Source organism: Epinephelus moara, chromosome 2 (genome assembly GCF_006386435.1).
Source record: "Epinephelus moara isolate mb chromosome 2, YSFRI_EMoa_1.0, whole genome shotgun sequence".
NCBI classification, from domain to species: Eukaryota; Metazoa; Chordata; class Actinopteri; order Perciformes; family Serranidae; genus Epinephelus; species Epinephelus moara.
In genome coordinates this window covers 32,827,227-32,849,155 of record NC_065507.1, presented here as the reverse complement: position 1 = coordinate 32,849,155, position 21,929 = coordinate 32,827,227, and the positions used below count along the sequence as shown (strand labels likewise).

The following is a 21,929-nucleotide window of genomic DNA, read 5'->3' as shown; positions in this document are numbered from 1 at the left end:
TACTGCCTCAAAATGGCCGAGGTTTTTGTCGCAAATGCGGGAGAGAGGGGAACATTCTCTGATAACCACTTTGCACAGCAGTGCCAGGAGGAGACGTCTTGTTAAAATGTTTTGTCATGGTCGCTTCAGCAGTGAGCAGTGAGCAGGAGCACTTGCGTTTACCCTCTGAGGGGGAGGGTGGGTGGAGGGGTGGGGTGTTTGCTCTGAAAACGGGTGCATTGTTATCCGATGACACACAAGTCTGACACTGCAGGCGTCAGTGTCCAGAGACAACTGGTGATCCAGCAGGAAAATAGGACAGGTGAGGAGTGTGTGCATGTGTGTGAGTGGGTGTGTTTGTAAAGGAGGTCCTACATGTCTAACAAATGGACTCATGTGCAGTGTTTTCACAGATTAATTTATAATGACAACAAAGACATATAATACTCTAAGTATTATTACTAGTGAGTATGTGGGGTATACCCACTTCTCTTTCTGGGTGTTCACAGTATAGCCACCATCAGCCAAAAAGAAACTGGAACATATAGGACAGTATACCCACTTCCTCATCTGAAACCTACCCATCTAGTAGCACACCAACCACCACTACACCACTGATCCAGTGTCTGGTGTGAGAGGGGGACCAACCTGTTGACACAGGAAAAGCTGGAGTTTGAATACCTAGATAAAGGATTTCCTCCTCTCTGTTTAGAATACATAATACAGGCCACAGGCTACACATGATGGACACTAGCTGTTACACAGCAGGAAGTATCCTGTTTGTGATCCATTGCAGAGGTCCTGCGTGTCCCCAAAGGCCTGACAAAGCGCCTGCTGTCTTTCATTTGATCTCTGCAGCAAACCCTGCTGTAATTCTTGTTACAGCACCTTCCTTTCGGCCAGCACATTGTTCAAGTCACACACACACACACACACACACACACACACACACATAAAAAAAACTGCAATCAGTGCTCAAGAGGGAGGTGAAGAATGACCTGAAAACAAGCTCATTAATATTTAACTAGATCCGATTTTATATCAGCCTCCATGAACAAGGTTAAAGCCTTTAAAACTATAAAACAAAACTATTATGTAAATCCTTGCATTATTAACAGAATCAGTCTGATCAATTCCGCTACGTGTGTGAACCTTGTCGGGAAGAAGTACAAAACAAAAATATACTGTAACCTTAAGATGGATAACAAAGTGTATTCTTTAGGAGACCAGCAGCTCTTAGTCACAAATGCCTCATGTGTATGGAGGATACATGTACGGGCCCAAAAGATTTGCTTTTACATGTGGAAAACACACTGGTGTTTAGATCCGAGTCAGACTAACCATGGCACAGCATAAATCAGAGAACACCTCAGATTACATACCTCAATGTAGCCGGCCAGCGCTGGAACCACAATGCCCAAAATAAGGACAGATATCGCCGGGACTGAACCCATCTTCCAGGATCTCCGCTTGTGCTACGGTAAATAACTTATATATCCTGTGAGCTCTATGTGTCAGGTGACGTCCTGGAGAATAAAGGGCAAACCACGTCCTGGGAATAATCTGATAATCTAATATCCCGGAGAGCGGGACGAGTCCGGCTCCGCTTGTTTTGTTACCCGAGCTCGACAGAGAATGTTGGTGGGAGACAGAGTGTCGGTCTCCTCTGGAAATGTGGACTGTGAGTCTGTGGCGCGGCTGCTCTGCCTCTGCTGCCTCCTCCCTCCTCTGCTCCATCTGAGCCACACTGAGCAGGACGCACTGCGCCACCAGGCGGCCGGCTGCAGGAACAGCCATGAGACACAATGCACACTGGACTCCTCCTGTGATACACATTATTATAATAAATATAGGGGAGACTGGGAATGCTTGCAACAGCATCACTTCCACCATGAAGGGATGACCTATGAGTAATGTCTGACCACTTCCTTTCTTATCTGCATGTGACATTTCGTGGCTGTGTGAATAAGGATGCAGCTCATACAGCCAAAACACTGATTTTCACATATGAAAGTAACTTTCTGGACTGTGTCTATATTTTTGATGACTAGTGATACTGTTGAAATTAAAATTATATATGTGGCAGTACATTAGAGCAGAGGTGTCAAACTCATTTTAGTTCAGGGGCCACAGGGGCTAATTTGATCTAAAGTGGGCCGGACCACTGAAACCACTGCATAATAACCTATAAATATCAATTTCATCATTCATCAATTTCATTCTGAAAACAGTCATCTATTTGCCAACAAAGAAGAAAGAAAAATGATGTGCAAATTCAACAGTATGTCTTTGTTTCTCCACATTCAATCAGTCTGCTACTCACTGTCATTACATGTGACTTTTTTCTTACAATCTGAAGTTTTGTCAGTTCCTCAGCAGCAGGGCTCCACTGATATTGTTTTAATACAGAAGTCTGACACAGATTCTTTTGGATTGAAGCTGCTGGTTGACAATATGTTGCACACTGTTCAATATATAAGAGAGCTGTACTCTGATCAGAGTGGAAAAACCTCTAAGGTAGTATATTACATCAAATATCTGCTCACTGTTTAAACTGCTCCTGAAACCTCTCAGCCTTCACATGTGCATCAACATTTAGGTGTGCAAAGTCATCTAGAGGGCCAGATTGGACCCCCGGCCCCAGGCCGTATGTTTGATACCCTGCATTAGAGAGAAGTCTCTTGGATGAAATGTGAGGCATTTCATTTTCACTCATTTCAAATCACCATTTTGTTACAGTTAGCTAAACAATGGCTCACAGGGATGAAGATGGTTGTAACACCTTTTCAAAAGGTGTTACAACTAACCCCACTGACAACTGAACACATTATCTATCTATCTTAGTCCTTTTTTTCCACAAGTACTAAAATCTGCATCAGATGAGGTGAGGCAGGGAACGACAGTAAGGTCTGTGCCTGAGTAATACTCTATCTGCCCTGTGTCAATGAGCAGATGAGACAAACCTCAGAGAAAGTGGATCAACACAGCTGCAAAATGGTGTTTTGACTGGTTACTTGACTGAGGCAGTATTTTAGACTCACTCCATGAGAGGTTAGCATCTGACAGGTAGAGGTTAGTGAGTTAAACCTTAGTATGAATTGGTTATTAGTGTATATATCAGTTTGTTATGTGTATTATTTGACATCAATTAATGGATTCTGTGTTATAGTATATAGAGAAGTTGAAATTTGTAGTAGACAAATCAGGATTTGTCTACTACAAATTGTAAGGTCTGTGTCAAAATCTGAGTGTTCTAACATATAATTTAGTAAGTTATAGGTTATGACCTGGAGCACACATACATTCAGTCAACGTGCTTTTAGTATAAATATGTAAATACAAGTATTTCCATTCTTTATTCATTACATTTAAAGTTGTATTTATTTGTTGAGTTGTTTGGTATATTTGTTATATATTTGTCACATACTCTCAAATCTCTACATCGTGCTGTGAATGCTTTCTACTGCGCTTGACATAAATAACAATAAAATACTGTATCATATAGCCCACATCAAAAGATAAAGTAGAAACAAAGAATAAAGTACAAGTGGTGCAGGTAAATATATTTCAAAAGTTGACTGAACTATTTTAAGGCTGTTGTTTGATACTTTGCAGGTTAGTAACAAAATATTAATGTGAGGTCAGCCTACTTGTGCTTAACTTACAAGTATTTTCATTTGATGCTACTTTATACTTTTACTTTCATAAATTGAAGGTATGTAGCAATTCTTTCAGTGTTGATGTGAAATTGTTGTTTCAAATTATTTGAGATAATCAAGAGGTACTTTATAATGTGAAAAATGTATTTTGTATTTTATTCTTTTGTGTGTGTTTTTTTTTTTTTTGTATTATCAAAAGATGAATATAAAATAATAATAGTGATAATGGTAAAATAGTGGTGTCTTGTTCTCCCATGTGGGATGGCCCAGGTGTTTGGCATGACAGAGAAATAGAAATGAATTAACTCTATGCATTCTGTGACTCTGAACAGGACACAGTGCTAAATAAATACAGAACAGGTTGTTATTCATGTGCAGGTGTTTGTTAAACAGAGAAAACACTGCTGCTCTGCCACTGATAACTGAATCTTTATCATATATCTGTTCTGTTTGTGTGTGTATAATTATTCAAAACCTAAAGCAAATTAAGTGCTACTTCACCTTGTCTTTAGCTATATTAGACATTCACTTCATACTTAATATTTACTTTGTTTATTTGAAGTATTTGTATTTGAAGAAATATCTTGAGAAGATGTACATTTACCCTTAAAACACACACACACACACACACACACACACACACACACACACACACACACACACACACACACACACAAAACCAATGAACAGTAATGGTGAACATAATGGTGTCCACATTATTTACTATAAGGATGTGTGATAGAAACTTACCATAATCATGTAGTTAAGAAGACTCAAGTCTGAAGGGGGTTTTCTGAATTTCTAAATTATTTTTTCTTCACAATGATCTAAAAAACGACCTAAAACTGTTTATAAATATATATCTTGAGAGAATTATACGGAATAATTTCAAGAAACAATAAACAAAAATGTATATTATATTATATATTATATTATATTGTATTATAGCATTGTTTATTTGTTATTGTGTTTATATTTTTTATTTATCTTATATGACAGACTAATATGAACTATTCTGTCTGATTTAGTAATATTTGGTCATGGAGGGAAATCCCTTTACTCCAATCATGAGTTTACACTGCCCTCCTGTGGTCATAGTGCGTAACTACAACGTTTATCGTTTTATTTTGAAGGATAAAAACAGGAAATACTGTTATACGGTTATGTCTAACTTGACGCTTGACGTCATTGTAGTTACTCACTGTGACCAGTAGAGGGCAGAAAACCTAATGAGTACAACGGGAGACTGCAGAGCGCCCACTAACCGGCGCGGTATTATGTTTTTTAAACAGTTTTAATTTAAATTAAAATTACACAAAAAGAGAAACAGTTGTTGGTAGCTTTGCTAGCTAGACTAATGTGCCGTGTACTACAAGAAGGTAATCAGTAACTGTGGGAAAGTGGGAAAGGAAGAATGTGGAGTCGTTATCTCTGATTAACGCGTTTGAAGAACTTGTATTTTACTTGAGCATTGCCATTTCCTGCTACTTTATAAATGACTACTCTGACATTGCAGGGGTAAATATTGTATTTCTTTTACTCAGAAACATTCATATAACTTAAGTTGCTTTGCACGCTTAGAATAATAATAAAAATTATAAATAAAAAAGAAGTTTATGTATTATGGGGTTAAGATATGATAAGAAGGGAAATGCATCTTACATTTAAGCTGTGTACAAAATAATGCATCAATAATCACGAGTAAATTAATGATATAATGTGCATTGGCGCTAGTGGAGCTCAAAAATGGACTGTTCTATATAATTTGCACTTTTAGTTTTACTTACTGTCTTTAAGTATATACCACTGCAAGGTGCACGACTTCATATCGTTTGATTACAAAATGTACACTACTTATGTTGGAGTTAATTTTATTTGCATTAATAATTATTCTTATTGATATAACTAGATATGAATATTTAAAAAAAATACATACAATTAATCAGTGTTAGGGTCGGTATTATTCCTACTGGGGAATGTGGAGTTATGGTGTATAAATTGTGATCTCCGTAGAACAATTTCTCGATCATTTCATGGCCGTTTGTACTAGTTTGGTCTGATTGCTTTAGTTTGGCAACTGTATTTTGAAAGGAATAACCGGAAAGGCACTGTGATGGTTGACGCTACCTTGATCAATTAAATGTTGCAGTTCCTCCCTGTGACCACCGGAGGGCAGTAGAGTAGCGTGCTTTTTGTATCACCGTCATTTTAACCTTTTTTGTTTATTTTTTTACGGGGAAAAAATAATTATTTTTTAGATATACGGGAAAAAAATATTTTGACAGTAGTCCAAGCCAGCAGTGCCACCTTTAAAATGGAATAACATATAAGAGTAGATCAAATAACATTTTTGGACACAGCTTTAATTCAATTGGACGATGTCGGTGTTTATTTTTTCTGATTGGCTGTACTAAAATTGATTATTAAGTTGTCTTTAAATTGTAAAGACGATTAATAGACACATTCGCAGTAAAATCGGTAACATTGCTATATTATTAATATTTAATCCAGACGGCTGTTTAGACTGTTTCGTGAAAGTAGTGTTTTAAAATAGCCTAAATTGCTTTTGCTCCAGAGTAAATAACCACCAATCAGAAGCCACGCTCCTGCGTGTTGCTAGGCAGATTATGTTAATATATGCAATGCAGCCATCTCTGCAGCTACCATTCTGAGGTAAGAACAACTACGCTTTCCACTAAATGTAAGAAAACCAGGGATTTCTTCACGACTATTTGTATAACTTGACTGTTCCGTTGCCTTTCTGTTGATATATATTAAGTGTGCGGATTGTTTGAGCGCTTATGTACCGGTAGAAAATACGTATTTTTTTCTTTAGGTCTCTCTTCGGATGTGGTTGTTGTTGTTAGTCCCACCCAAAATGGAGCCCGTTCTTCCTTGTTCACAGCAGACTTGAAGGGCTGGGCTCAACTAGAATCGGGGCACGGGTGGGTCTACTCTAATAATCCGGCCTGTTGCCGCTTCAAAATCACTTTTGTTAAATATCGCAGATTGCGGTCTACGTCCTGGGACCTGACAAGTTATGTTTAGCTCCAAGGTCGGCCTTACACTGGGACTATATGGCCGTAATGCTAATGTTGCGGTGCAGTAAATGCCCGGGTTTCTATAGCGCTGGTTTGTGTGGTATGGTCCAGTTGGGACTGAGAACCTGCGGGGTTAAAATAGGGGGGAATTGAATTTATTATTGATTATACCAACTGGATTTCTGAATGAATTCACAGAGTCGTGATTTTTCACGGTGGCTTTTGTGCCGACATGCGGTTGTATTTAGACACCGTTTCCCGGGCGGCCTCGTCAGCAAACGTTAACCGCATTTTCCCTCGTACCCCCGCTGAGAGTCCTGTGTGACCGCTCTGCACACCGAGTGACATGCTGCTTTATTTTGGCGTGCATGTCGTGTCAGCCGAGCAAAACCGTGTCTGGAGACCCAAAAATCTGTGTTGCAGATTGCACGTGGGGTTGAACTCAGTGCCACTTTGCTCAGAGATGGCTGCTGCAGTGCCTTGTTGTTGCAGCCAACCAGCTTTCTTGTGTCCAGTGTGATAAAGCTGTTACAGTAGAGACTCCATCACCCGTTCAGGAGATTGCTCCAGCCCATACACACATAGAAATACACCTTTGTTTAAGATCTCATAATGTTGTGCCATGATTGTTAAAATGATGCATAACCATGCAGTCACAAATTCACATTAAAACCCAACCCCATCATTCAGTTTTACCTTGCATTAGCTACTAACACCATGATGCATTATTATAATTAATATCACCCTCAATGCTATTGTCTGTGTGCATTACAGGCTGTCTCAAGAGTGAAGAGATAGGTGACGTTGCTGGCAACAGGCTTGGCACCGTGCTACCATGGAGACCAAGCAGGAACCCTCAGCTGTGTGGAGTCAGACTTCTAATAATGATTCAGGCAATGGCGCACAGGTCTGAACTGTCCCTTAAGTGCTATATTAGAGTCATAAGCAATAGAAAAGAAGTGCAGCACATTTGATACATCACAGGACAATCTAAGCATCTTATAATTTGTCTTTCCAACACACTCACATACAGAGAAACTCCCCTCTGTCCACTGACCCAAGTTGCTGCCAAATCCTAAAATTTACCATCCACTTAGCTGAGACTATATAGTGGGATTTTCCAAGTCGTCATTCCTTACCCTCCAGAAGGACTTGAGAAGGACATAAACTCACCATCATTTGTTCAGCACTCACATATACTAAGTTAAAGGAGGACTAACAGGGGGGAGACACATACAGAGAGTGTAATGATGTTGCAGCTGGTTCAAAGCCTTTGTGTCTTGTGCACACGTGTTGCAGGTGCATTTTGAAGGTGGCACGGTGGCCCAGATTGTCTACAGTGGTGATCAGGAGGACCGGGGACAGCAGCAGGTGGTTTATACAGCAGATGGGAACTCCTATACCTCTGTAGAGTCTGCAGAGCACACACTGGTTTACATACACCCTGCAGATGGCACTCAGGTAAGAAGGGCTTTTATCAAGTGCAGAGACATCTTAGCTGATATTTAAGCATTTAGATGACACAAGATTTTGCTTTGATGGGCAGGTGGGGTCGAAACTAAGACCCTGCCTTTTTTGGGAGAGTCGTTCTTGACCACCTATTTTGACATTTTTACAAAAACCCAAGAGTTCCAAGAGTTTAATACACTTTCACACTCTTGTTTCAAATGTACAAAGATTGCATGAATTAATATATAAAATAACCTGCACACGGCCATGCAAGATTTGCTCATAGTGCTGTACTACATTTGCTTTCAGACTGTATTTGCTGATCAGCCACAAGTGGCTTATATTCAGCAGGATGGTACAACGCAACAGGTAAGTTTACCAGATACTGTCAGCCATTACCTTGCTATGTACCACCTGTTTTTATTGAACCTTAAAGCATTGTAATCTCATTCATAGGTCACAGTTTTACTGCCCAGTGGACAGAACATGAATGCTGCCAATCTGCATGTTCTCAGTAATGTAGCAGAGGCTCCCCAAGCCATCCTGGAGCCAGTTTCCCAGGTGAGGGCACAGTGTTTTACAAACAAGTGAACTGTATTTATTTATTCTCATTTTAACACACATATGGCATATAGTAGGGAATCATAAGCAAACGTGTGCAAATTGTTTCATGATGTGTTAACCCAATGATAGCAGAAACATCGTCGTGTTGTTATTCCACCACGTAAGCGGTCTAACTTGGGCCGTATACTCTGGCTTGAATAAATATGGCTGAATATCTTAGTCAGCCAAAACATTAAACAATAAAAATATCCTCGTCCAAAACATTCTCTGAACTCATTTTGTTTTATTATTGAAATGCCCTTATAAAAGACCATGAACAAATACTGATACTGAAATTGCCTGCAGTTCTTCCTTGCCTCCAACTCGTACTCGTCGTCCTCGTCGTCCTCCGCTTATCCGGGTCCAGGTCGCGGGGGCAGCAGCCTCAGCAAAGAAGCCAGACAGTCCTCTCCCCAGCCACTTCCGTCAGCTCTTCCGAGGGAACCCTGAGGCGTTCCTAGGCCAGCCGGGCAATGTAATCCCTCCAGCGTGTCCTGGGGTGGCCCCGAGGTCTCCTCCTGGTTGGACATGCCCAAAACACCTCCCAAGGGAGGCGTCCGGAAGGCATCCTTACCAGATGCCTGAACCACCTCAACTGGCTCCTCTCGATGTGGAGGAGCAGTGGCTCTACTCCGAGTCCCTCCCGGATGTCCGAGCTCCTCAACCTATCCTCATCCTATCTCTAAGGCTGAGCCCAGCCACCCTGCGGAGGAAACTAATTTCGGCCGCTTGTACTCGCGATCTCGTTCTTTCGGTGCCTCCAACTCATCACATCAAATGACGGAAGGAAGAACAGCAGATTATGCAGCTATGATTTCAGCTTTCTTAGTCAGTATAGCATGCACAGAGGAAATTATCACTTCAAACGACTACATTTACATTAAACACTGATTGGACAAACACTCAAAGATAAGGTGGCGATTTTTCCCGAATAAGATTTTGATGTCCCTCAGAAGTAAACAATAACTGAACGTTACTTGACTCAACCACAAATAAGTTTTTGCATGCACAGAAGATAATTAATAAATGGCATCTAGTTTTGTAAAACTATTTAAGGATACATTTATTCATCCTTTATATACATTTTTTTTGTTGAATTGTTGTATGTGAACAAGTCAGTCCTGAAGATGTTAACCTGTTGGTGATTCTCACACAAGGATAAACAGAAGAGTTGAGTGAGTATTAACTCTGTTAAATGATCAAACACACAGGAGCAGCTGTCTGCGTCCAATTCGCTCCCTTCCATGGCTGACATGGCGGACCCCCCCAGCAGTCCCCTTGGGGCCACCGACTCCACAGATGATTCTGATGAAGACGAGGATGAAGACTCTGAGATGGATGACTGGGAACCTCGTCAGCCTCAGTCATTCAACCCTCACAATCTGTGTGAGTGACATTCTCCTCAGTCGTAACAAACTTGTTTGGTCTGTCAGGAGTCACACATTCAGAGCAGACAGCAGAGGATGTTGAGTCTTTTTCTGTGTCTCAACTGCTGAAATGAAGCTCTGCTTCATACACTCATCTCAGTGGCTTGGCCTTGACTTACCAGTAGTGTTTTTTGCGGCATTTTTCTAAAAACATACTGTCAAGTCATGATATACATTCAAACAAACTAAAAACAAAGATGCCTAAAAACTATTCCTGTCTTGTGGCTGATATCCTGATTTAATTTTGCACTACAAAAATGTCTTACTCTTTTGTTAAACAAATGAAAATTCATTCAGAACAAGGCAAATGATTAGACCTCATTGAAATCACGGATGTTATGTCATTTGCCTTTGGACCTTTTTAAAGGGATAGTTCAGAATTTTTGAAGTGCAGTTGTATGAAGTACTTATCCACAGTCTGTATATTACATACAGTAGACGTCAGCCGGCACGGCCCCAGTTTGGAGAAGCAGCAGGAATACCGACATGGAAGCTAAGCAATGAGCTGCTGTGGATGGGGGGCAGTAACAAAACAAATTTTAGCCACCTACAAAAAGTCCCATCTAAAATAAAGTTTAAGTGTACACTATATAAAAAAATATTTCTGTCGCTACACCTTTTCGTTAGACAGCTTGTTCCTGACAGAGAAGCTGTTACAGTTCTCGAGCTATGCTCTCGTCAAAGCCACCAGACTCCATTGACAAAAACAGTCATATTGACTCTCAGAACACAGGAGCTGCCGGTCTATTGCTGCCTCTGTCAGTTAGTTAGTTTGTATTATTGTGTGACTTTGGTGTATCCGAACTAACTCTTTTGAATGCCAAAATCACAAAATAACACAAACAAAATAACTGATTGAGGCAGCATTAGTCCAGCAGCTCCTGTGTTCAGTGATGTTAAATCACTGTTTTTCTCAATGGAGTCTGGCTTAGGAGAGAGCGATATAAAGGCTTCAGTTCCCAGTCGGAAATCACTGTTTGACAGCAAGGTTAAGCGCTGAAAATATTGTTAATATAGCATACACATAAACTGATACTGATTTTTTAAGTGGGACTTTTTTTAGGTGGCTAAAATATGTTTTAATGTTGCCCCCATCCAGAGCCTTACATTGCTTAGCTTCCATGTCAGTACCCCAGCCTGCTTCTCCAAACTGGGGGCGTGCCAACTGACATCTACTATATGTAATACACTGACTATGGATAAGCACCTCACAACTTCATTTCAAAAGATCTCAACTATCCCTTTCAGTAGAACAACACAAAGTAGAGCAATAAAATAATAAAGTCATACATTTTTATATGTTTGTTGTAATGGTTTGTGTTTTATTGATTTTTCCCTTTTGTGGCCTCTCAGGGTGTGAGGAGTGCAATAATGCCAACTCCTCTGTATGCCTAAAGCATGGCTCCCTGCACCCCATCCCCAACCGGCCTGTGATGTCCAAGGCCAGAGCCAGTCTGCCTCTGGTCCTCTACATCGATCGCTTCCTGGGTGGGGTGTTCTCCAAGAGACGCATCCCAAAGCGTACACAGTTTGGTCCTGTGGAGGGACCCCTGGTTCCTCAGAGTGAACTGCATGACCACTACATTCATCTGAAAGTAAATCAGCACTCTGCATGACTACAGTTTTTATTTTGGTATTTAGCCACACACAGATTTGTGAAATTATTGCTTCACAAACAGTCAGAAGCAAAGAGGACAAAATGTGAAATTATAGCGTGGATACCAAGAAACAACAAAAGAAGTCTATTTTTTAAGATTAAGTTTATAAGAAAGAGCTGCAAAAACTTAATATGCGCAAGAATGTATAATCTAAGGTTCTTACTCTTACAGTGTGATTTTAATGTGTTTTTTGCCTCTTGTATTAGCTATGCATGCTTGATGCAGAGAAAGATGGAGAGAAGTCTGACGACATGTGGTTGGACCTGTCTGATGAGGACAGCTGTAACTGGATGATGTTTGTGAGACCTGCTCAGAACCACCTGGAGCAGAACCTGGTGGCCTATCAGTATGGCTCAGAGATATTTTACACAACCATCAAGAACATCCAACCCAAACAAGAGCTCAAGGTCAGTCCCATGTAGTGCAGTTTGTGTGCTCTTGCATATACAGTGTGCTCATTTGTCCTGCTTTATGAATGAAACAAAGTTTTCACTCCTACATGCTACGTGCCCTGCACCAGAAAGCAGACAGGCAAAATTAGCGACTAGCTGGTGAGGAAATTCAGTTCAGTTAAGGCTCTCTCTACATGTGAAAAGATATTTTTAAAAACAATTTATTTATACTATATATATTTTGGAGATTTCATCACCCTTGATTCCCCCTCAATAAAAGGATAACAGAGCTCATTCAAAATCCTATTCTCAAAATTGTTGCACCACCTGCTGGCTCAACCTGATCCAGCGCCGACATTTCTGGTGAACTTCACGCTGACTACATAACATGTGGTGCAGCAGACGGCTCCGTTCATCCGTGAAGTGGTGCAGCAATACTAAGTTTAAGTGCAAAGAAATCATTAGACCAAGCAGCGCTAACAAAACATAAATAAATCAGTAAGTTAGTCCATTGTTGTTGGAGGATATGATGTCATCATTTCCCAAACACTCTTGTTTTACATTTCCACACAGGTGAACAGAAATGTGCATTTTGAAAAAACATTTTCCTTATCCGCTGCGAGGGTCATAAGGACAGAGGGATGTCGTATGCTGTAAAGCCCTGTGAGGCAAATTGTGATTTGTGATATTGGGCTTTATAAATAAAATTGATTGATTGATAGAAGATGTTTTGAAAAATGTCACTTTTATTGACTTTAAACCCTGTTTGCATGTGAGGAATGCAGAAAACGTAGAGGAAAACATTTGTTTACAAAAACATCTGTATACGTGTAGACAGGGCTACAGTCAAATGTCAAATATCAAGTAACTTAAGAGCCAGATATTTTTCTCAGGAGATGGTGGACACAGGCCAGAGCTGAAAGGAACATTTATCTGTCCCAGTAAAACAAAAAAAAGAGTATCTGAACAGGCTGTACTAGTTAGTGTTTGTAATGATATATGTTTATTTGCAGGTGTGGTATGCAGCATCATATGCAGATTTTGTCAATCAGAAGATCCACAATGTTACAGAAGAAGAGAGAAAAGGTGAGCTGCACATAATACTTATCTAGCTTAATATCAACATATGTCTCGGCCCACCACCACAATTACAAACTATCACAACAGTAGTAGTGATTATTCCTGGTACTCACTTTTTGTTGTTCAGTGCTCCGGGAGCAAGAGAAGAACTGGCCTTGTTACGAGTGTAACCGGCGCTTTGTGAGCTCCGAACAACTGCAGCAACATCTTAACATGCATGATGACAAGTTAAACTCTGTGACAAGGTAAAACCTGTTTTCATCACTTTCTATTATGTTTTCTCTTTCATTTCTATCTCATAAAAGTCTAAATGAAGTCTTCATTGTTTCTTTGGTCTCAGATCCAGAGGTCGGGGCCGAGGAAGAGGCAGGAGGAGATTTGGGACGGGAAGGAGACCAGGACGCCCACCTAAATTTATACGTTTGGATCCACCAGGAGACACCAGTGGGGACAAGACAACAGTAAGGGACACATTAATATGTGCTGTATTGATTAATCGATTACTTAAGTGGCTTTGGTGTGACTGACCTTTTTACGTTTTTAATCAGGAAATGCTGGAATTGACAGAGAAGCCGCTGGAGGAGCGAGTGGATGGAGTACAGAATGGGCTGAAGGTGGTGGAGATGGAGTCAGAGACAGAGGCTGGGACCGAGACAGAGGGCCAGCTTATACCACCTGCAGGGGAACCAGTTCCAGAGTCTGTCACCCCGCCCTCCACCACAGATCTGCAAGTTCCACTAAAGGAGGACCCGGCACAGAGCAGCCAATCAGACGCCCACCTCACATCTCAGGACATGCGGCGTGCCAAGAGGATACGGGTATGACTGCTGTGTTTACTGAACTGGAAGTGTTTTAGATTTTATTTGGTGTCATAGTGGCCATGATTTGCTTTACAACAGTGTGTCTCTCTTCCTCAATGCGTGCTTCCCTCAAAGATGGATGTGCAGGTAGGTAGGACCTGGAGGATGGCAGAAAAAACATTTGGTTCAAAGATTTGTCATTTTGTCATGTTGTTAATGTTCATGTGACATTTCTGGATATGTCCCCTCCTGCACAATCCATTGCATCTATCAGCCTCTTCCTGTGTCAGAGCAGATCAATGTCAGTCTACACTGGTGGGGTTTTCTGCTAGTAGTTCTTCTCTCTCTTTTTTTAATCTCAGAATGCAGCGCTGCAGCACCTTTTCATCAGGAAGAGTTTCCGTCCTTTTAAATGCACCCATTGTGGCAAGGCCTTTCGGGATAAAGACAAGCTGGATCAGCACCTGCGGGTGCATGGCCGGGACGCCTATGCCTTTTCTTGCCACATTTGCAGCAAGAGCTTTATGAGTGACTCGGCCCTTGAGGACCATCTGTTAGTGCACACGGAGAACCGCTCCTACTCTTGTCTCTTATGCCAAGAAACCTTTGAAAGGCTGGACCTGCTCAAAGACCACGTAGCAGTGCATGCTGTGGACGGCTGCTTCACCTGTCCTTCCTGCAAGAAGACATTTACTGATTTTATCCAAGTTAGTACTAAATGTCTTACAGTGATTTGGCCAGAGCTGAGCAGAAGTCTGGTTTAAATTAGTAAATCGGCCCAATTACTCCATTTTTAGACTGCAAAATGTTCTCTTCCTTAGGTGAAGAAGCATATCCGCTGCTTCCATTCAGAAAAGATCTTCCAGTGCCCAGACTGTGAAAAGGCTTTCTGCCGGCCAGACAAGCTGCGTTTGCACATGTTACGCCACTCTGACCGCAAGGACTTCCTGTGCTCAACATGTGGCAAACAATTCAAGGTAAGATGAAAAGATAAAGCATGACAAAAAAAAACAGTTGGTAATGTTAGTGTATAGATATGTGAGCTCTTGTGAGATAATTGATTTCCTTTGTCATTAAGAGGAAAGATAAGCTGCGGGAGCACATGCAGCGAATGCACAATCCTGACAGAGAGGCCAAGAAGGCTGACAGAATCCACCGCTCCAAAACCCTTAAACTGAAGGTGCCCACCACCGACTTCGAGAGCTTCATGTTCAAATGCAGAGTATGCATGATGGGATTCAGGCGCAGAGGAATGCTGGTGAGCAAAAACTCACAGATAGATTTTTGTTTGTTGATAATGAATTCCAGTACACTCAGCTTTATTTTTTTGGTTTCAGGTCAATCATCTGTCCAAGCGTCATCCAGAGATGCGTATTGATGATGTGCCTGAGCTAACGCTGCCTATTATCAAGCCCAACAGGGACTACTTCTGCCAGTATTGTGACAAGGTTTGTTTTTCCCATCCTATAATGTGAACTTGTAGTTTTGGAGACAACTTGTCATTCATATTTTTTTTTGTTATTTATTAATTAATTAAATATTTATTTAAAGTTCCTGCCTTGAATAAAACATGCAAACATCTGCTTGACCTCAAACTCTGATCCTGAACTTTCAGGATGAAATTCATGAATCAATCTAATGGACTGATTTCTACAGGTTTATAAGAGTGCCAGTAAGAGGAAAGCACACATACTGAAGAACCACCCTGGGGCAGAATTGCCTCCCAGCATCCGGAAGTTGCGTCCGGCTGCTCCTGGTGAGCCAGACCCCATGTTGAGCACACACACACAACTGACAGGCACCATCGCCACTGCACCGGTCTGTTGCCCACACTGTGCCAAACAATACAGCAGCAAGGTTAGTATAACGCTCTGTCAAAGATATTATAAATATTTATACAGGAATTGACTCTAGCTCTGTGTTTGCAGTAATTTACAAATCTGTGCGGCACCTTAGACAGTCCCAGACCAGATCCACACTGATAACTCTCTGTGTGCTTGTATCTTAGACTAAGATGGTTCAGCACATCAGGAAGAAGCATCCAGAGTTTGCCCAGCTTGCCAACACCATCCAGACTCCTCTGACTACAGCTGTTATCAGTAGTACTCCTGCAGTCATCAGTGCAGATGGTACCACAGCTGAGGCTGTAGTGGTAAGAACAAATTATGAACATTCATGTTGAGTGCCAACGCTCAGTGAATATTTTAAATTAAATATTACAGAAACATAAAAGTCGTATTTGCCAATATAGAGGCTAGACGGTGCAAATAAACGTAAATATTAAAGAAGGAGCAAGAAAGAAACTAAGATATACACCAGATATTATAACTGTATGATTTGTTTTCTCCACAGACCACAGATTTGCTGACCCAGGCCATGACAGAGCTTTCTCAGACACTAACCACGGACTATCGCACAGCGCAGGGAGACTACCAGAGGATCCAGTACATCCCAGTGTCTCAGGCAGGAGGCAACCTGTCTCAGCCGCAACACATTCAGCTGCAAGTGGTGCAGGTGGCTCCGGTAAGATCCAGGATCTGATCTGGGACCTAAGTTTTTTTTGTTTGTTTTTTAAACTTCATGTATCCCAGGAAAGCTGACTAAACAACTTAACAACATCCTGCTGCACAATCACAGTAGTTCACATTTGGGAGCTGCCTGATATAAACACAGCTCCCAGTAACTATTTTGACAATAGATTGTTTAAAGGTATATGATGCAGGAATAGTTGGCTACTGTTAGTAAACTGTATTGACAGTCAAAGTGGAAGCCAATCCTCAGCTATATTTGCAATCTGTTGCCACTGTATCTGCAATTTTGTAACTTCTTTTTGCATGCTGCCTGTGGTCTGGTACCTCTTAGCTACCTTTTTATCAAGTGCACTGTGCACTGTGCCGAGGAACGTCTCAAACATAGCAAAATACAGACAGAGGGCAGAGTCTCTGCAGATAAAACACACTGTCACAGACTTCTAGTGGGTCATGAGTAGGGGTGTAACGGTACACAAAAATCTCGGTTCGGTACGTACCTCGGTACACAAGTCACGGTTCGTTTTTTTTGGGTACAGTAATGAAAAAAAATAGACAACTATTAAATATCTTTTACTTATTGGTAACCTTATTAAAACATACCACCACAGCAGTTAACTCTTTTTACACAATTTTTGAATGAAACAAATATATATAAAATCCTGCTTTTTCACATTGTTTGAATGAAAATAGAAATATAAAAGTGAAAAATAAAATCCTGCTGTTTTTTTAACACATTTTTTGAATGAAAAATATAAATATACATTTCTGCTTTAACAGTTTTACTCAATTAAAATAAAAAGTATAGTGCAGCTGGTCAGCTTTAAAGCCTGCTCAGATTCAGTTTTACTAGGAACTTACTTAGCTTTCCCACTTTGTTAAAGTGCAGTAAACAAAACATGCTTATATCTAAAGTGCAGCTTAAACAATTTTACTCAACTCCAATGGCGTTGGTTATTTCTTTAGCGCGATGGTCAGGGAAACGCTCTTTCTTTTTAAACGACGACGATATCGTAGTTTGCACCAGATTGCTTTTTCTAGTCGTGCCGGTTAACGTTCAAACTCGGGTGGTGTCGCTTTAGATGCGTTAGCATGTTAGACGTGTTTCCAAGTACATACCCGACCGCTGTTCTGCAGTGTCGGCACACTGCTTTTGTCTTGTCCACTTGTTTATTTCCATCTTCGTATTTTACCCTGAAACCAAAGTGTTCCCAAACGGAGGACTTAAGGTTTGCGGGTGGGTCTTCAGGTTCGTCAGGCTCACTTGCCATGTTGTCAAAATGCGAGAATGCGCTGCACAAAGTGAAAGCGGAGATTTACGGTCGGACTCGGTCCGTCACTCAGTTATGTCCGTCGGGGAACTAGATATTTTAAATGATTCGGCTCGCAAAAACGGAATTAAAATAAAACAAAATAAAACCGGCTCGCAAAAACGGAATTAAAATAAAACAAAATAAAACAAAATAATATCCTGCGCCCAATAATTTGGTACAGGGTCATGCCAAACCGAAAGTCGTGTACCGAACGGTTCGACACAAATACATGTACTGTTACGGCCCTAGTCATGAGTGATCTATACATTGATTTTAAGGAAAATCCTGCATAGTTTAGCTTTAGTCAATATCTTTGAGTTTGTGGCTGCTAGTCAGATAAAAGAAACTGAATGTGTCACCTTGTGCTTGTGGGAATTTTGTTATGTTTTTCCACAGTTTTTTTATTCTCAAAAGAACCACCAGCCGCCATGAAAATTCTGGCAATTACTGCTTTGACATGTAGGCTTTAAACATTTCAGCAGACAAACTATGTCTGTTTTGGCCTGTTGTATTTTTAAAATGTGGTTTGGAGGCAAAATAGTTAAAGTAACTTGTTTGTTTTCCAGCAATATTCATGGAAATGTGTCCAGTGGTTGATTGAGGTGAATGTAAGAGACAATATCAAGTAGTTACTTTCATTGTGTTTTACAGGCTTCCTCCCCACATTCCCAGCACCCCACAGTAGATGTTAGCCAGCTGCATGACCCTCATGGCTACAGCCAGCACTCCATCCAGGTACAACACATCCAGGTCAATGAGCCCTCAGGCACTGGACAAGGTGCCACCCAGGTAAATCCTCAATACTAAAGTTTAAGTCAGGTCAAGTTAATGAGTAATGTATAAAATATAATAACACACATTGCTCGCTCCATAACTTTAAGCTTCATAACAGACTACTTATATTTCTTTACTCTCTTTCAGGTCACCGGTCAGCCTCTAAGCCCCACCTCCCAGCAGCCCAATCAGGAGCTGAGCCCCACACAGCTGACACCTGTGACCTTAGCTCAGAGTCACACCCTGCAGACCAGCAGCACCCAGCAGCAGCAGCAGCAGCAGCAGGGGACTGTGCAGCATGCTTACATACCTGGGAACTGGAACTACAGAGGCTACTGTGAGTCACACACTTGCTCCTATATCATCCCGTCACTCTGTATGTTTTGACAGCTCTATACTGTAGGATTGCCTGTCAGGTTAATGTGTTAACTTTTTACTATGGCAGCGTCTGAGATCCAGATGATGGCCCTACCTCACGCACAATATGTGATAGCCGAGGCCAGCACGCCTGTATCTGGAGTGAACAGCAACCAGGTGAAAACGGTGAGTGAATGCTGTCTGATACCTGTTAGATTAAAGTGACGTGTACATTTTGCTGTGGTTTGGGAAATTACTGTGTTGCGGTTTCATTTTGTACATGCATGTCCTTATAGGCAAGGCTAACAGTGCAGTTGAAAGAATCACGCCCTGTTCAAAAAATCAAAAGGTCTAAAAAAAAGAAGGGAAAAAAAATGGGGAAATCCAACAATGGCTTTCACGCCACATGGATATGTAGTGAAAAATAAGATTGTAAAGTTTTAGGCCTATATGGGACTTATATTCAAAACACATCATAACTTGTCACTCCCCTGTTACACCAAAAGCATCTCAGGTTGAAGAAGCCCTTCCGCTACTTCTGAAAATGTGAAAATTATTGTTGCCCTGCATGTGAGTTACATTCTGGACAAAAAAAAAATAAAAAGAGCAGAAATGCTGAATTAAACGTGGCAGATCATGGTATGAACTGAACTAATGTTTGTGGAGCTAAAGACGTTCTCATCCCTGTACTGCAGACACACTACGTTATCTCCGAAGGTCAGACTGAGCTGGAGACCAAACAGGGTGTTCAACAGAGCACAACCCAGGCCCACACTGAACATCTGGAGCAGCAATCGACCAATCAGCAAGCCACCACGCAGTACATTATCACCACAACCACCAATGGCAGCGGTACTAGTGAAGTTCACATCACAAAACCCTAAACTGTTAAGTGATGAGCTCTGCAAATGAAGTGCAGACCCATGGACTGAACCTGCATGTATACCTCAGCAGCTTGTATGCACATTAATGAACAAACACACAGTCATATGCACATGGATACAGACTTGTGTACATACAGAGCTGAAATGGGAATGAATTGGTGACCAGCACAGTTTTATGTGTCTATCAAGTGTTAAGTTGCAAGTTGCCAGGGCTTTGTGAGAAAATAAAGTTAGTAGAGAAAAAAATGTTATGATTTTGAACAGAATATATAAACAACAACAACAACAACTGACGCCTTGTTTAAATACACAGCACTGGAAAACATTGTCATTGCAACTGCTGAAAACAGGAACATTATATAATTGTATCAAAAACAGGGTTCCTGTACACATTTGAAAGTATGGACAATGAAAGCGATCATTTTGAGGTCTTGCTGTGTGAGCTACTGGTCTGAAGTGGTGAAAAAGTTTTATTGCTCAGTCCTTACACAGATTTGAGTGCCCATTTTACATATTTGTAAAGTTAAAGACATTTCTTAAAATATAGTATTTGTAAATGAAATCTTGGAAAGAAAGACAGAACTGAAAAATGTGTGGAAAAAAAATACTGTACAAAACAGTCCTGCAGTTGGCCTTCCAATACAGGTCATTGTATTTTTTGCCCAACACACCATCTGTTGTATTGTATGTTACCATATTGTTGGTGATATCTGATGTGATTTGTCTCCATGAATTTGCTTTTGAGAATGTCTCAGACATCTGTTTTTATTCACGTGCTGGATTGTCCTGATTTCACCTGAATTTTTGTCATCATCCCAACTACAACTCCTGTGTTTTTTTTAGTAAAATTCAGAAAAGCAAACATAATCAGTTTCACTTTTCCACAAAGATCACACCGTTCTAATGGATACAGTCGACCTAAAACTTGGGGGTAATTTTATTTTTGACATATGTAAAAGGTAATCGATACAAATGGCACTTGTGTCGTTGGATGGAGTCAGAAATGTGCTTTGGTACACCCATAACTACACCAAACAGTGTTATCACTGGGCTATAGAGTACACCTGTAGATCACTGCAGCAGGACGAGAGTTTAAACTACTGGAGGTTAGAAAGAACAAGATTTCTGAGGAATGTTGAGTTACTTTTTGAAAAGGAGAACGTGCAGTTTTAGTTTGTATTTTTTTCCCCTCTTTCTTTTCTCTGACACTAGTCAGTCTGAGAAAGTTAAATTTCCCTGAATCATTTGCATCCTTTTTAATATAAGCTTGAAGCCAAATACAAAATGTGTTTCCCTCACTAACACACTTTGAAGACAAATGAGACAAAGACAACATCACAGGTTTGCAACTGAACAGTTTAGGAGGTCAACATGATACAGTGTTACAGAGCATTGAGGGATTATTGTACTTAATTAGTCTGTTTATTAACCCACAAAACATGCTGCTAGTATTGAATTTGGGGTTGGTACTTAAAGGGTAGCAGAGTATCTTGTAGTAAAAACCAATAAGGGGTATCGTCACTCAGCACATCTTATATTTCCTTCACAGTAAAGTGAGAAAGGAGGATGTAACTCAGAGGGAATAGCTCAATCACAATCACCTGTCCTGCTGAATTGTTCATGAGCAAGCCATGTCTGTTGCTGGAGCTTATGTTTTACATGTCAAAGTACTCTTTGTCATGTACTTGTACTATAAGTTCGCCATGATGACAACAAAAAGGCTAATACACTGAGTTAAGGCCATTGTAAAATGCTGTTATGTGCCCGTTATTTATATTGGTCTATATAATAGACATGTACAATGTTCAGTATTGCAGGAATATTACAAGAGTTTGATCATGTAAAGAAATGATTTTGTCCTTTTGTCCATGTGTTGAGAAATTAAATTATTTTATATCTGCACATTGTGTTTTCTGTCCACTTCATGACTAATGTGTTTAACTTGGGATCAAGCGAAGCCATAACAATTTCATTGTGTCTCTTGG

The 21,929-nt window shown here is 40.7% G+C and overlaps 2 protein-coding genes across 7 annotated transcripts in view; one reads left to right on the top strand and one right to left on the bottom strand.

Moving 5' to 3' along the window:
* Positions 1-1,680, bottom strand: part of aplp2 (amyloid beta (A4) precursor-like protein 2) — a 61,451-nt gene extending 59,771 nt beyond the window's left edge. For 2 of the 4 annotated variants that reach the window (XM_050060862.1, XM_050060846.1), the window contains exon 1: positions 1,362-1,680. In XM_050060862.1, the coding sequence (XP_049916819.1) occupies positions 1,362-1,433 (72 nt within the window). In that variant the 5' untranslated portion in view covers positions 1,434-1,680. The remainder of the gene's footprint in view (positions 1-1,361) is intronic. The other 2 variants (XM_050060839.1, XM_050060854.1) reach the window with 1 other exon arrangement.
* A 4,195-nt stretch (positions 1,681-5,875) lies between these two features.
* prdm10 (PR domain containing 10) lies at positions 5,876-20,763 on the top strand. 3 transcript variants are annotated; one of them, XM_050070546.1, is made up of 23 exons: positions 5,876-6,311; positions 7,454-7,586; positions 7,979-8,140; positions 8,438-8,497; positions 8,585-8,689; positions 9,943-10,117; positions 11,512-11,753; positions 12,023-12,223; positions 13,222-13,294; positions 13,416-13,533; positions 13,629-13,749; positions 13,837-14,106; positions 14,451-14,795; positions 14,910-15,065; positions 15,167-15,346; positions 15,426-15,536; positions 15,745-15,945; positions 16,097-16,240; positions 16,441-16,611; positions 18,581-18,718; positions 18,851-19,040; positions 19,149-19,246; positions 19,756-20,763. In XM_050070546.1, exons 2-23 carry the CDS (start codon positions 7,515-7,517, stop codon positions 19,942-19,944), a joined length of 3,522 nt encoding a protein of 1,173 aa, XP_049926503.1. In that variant the 5' UTR covers positions 5,876-6,311; positions 7,454-7,514; the 3' UTR covers positions 19,945-20,763. The 3 variants fall into 3 exon arrangements, with proteins under 3 accessions (XP_049926503.1, XP_049926497.1, XP_049926490.1); XM_050070540.1 differs by having other exon boundaries at positions 5,876-6,339; XM_050070533.1 differs by having other exon boundaries at positions 5,876-6,583.
* Positions 20,764-21,929: the final 1,166 nt, after the last annotated feature.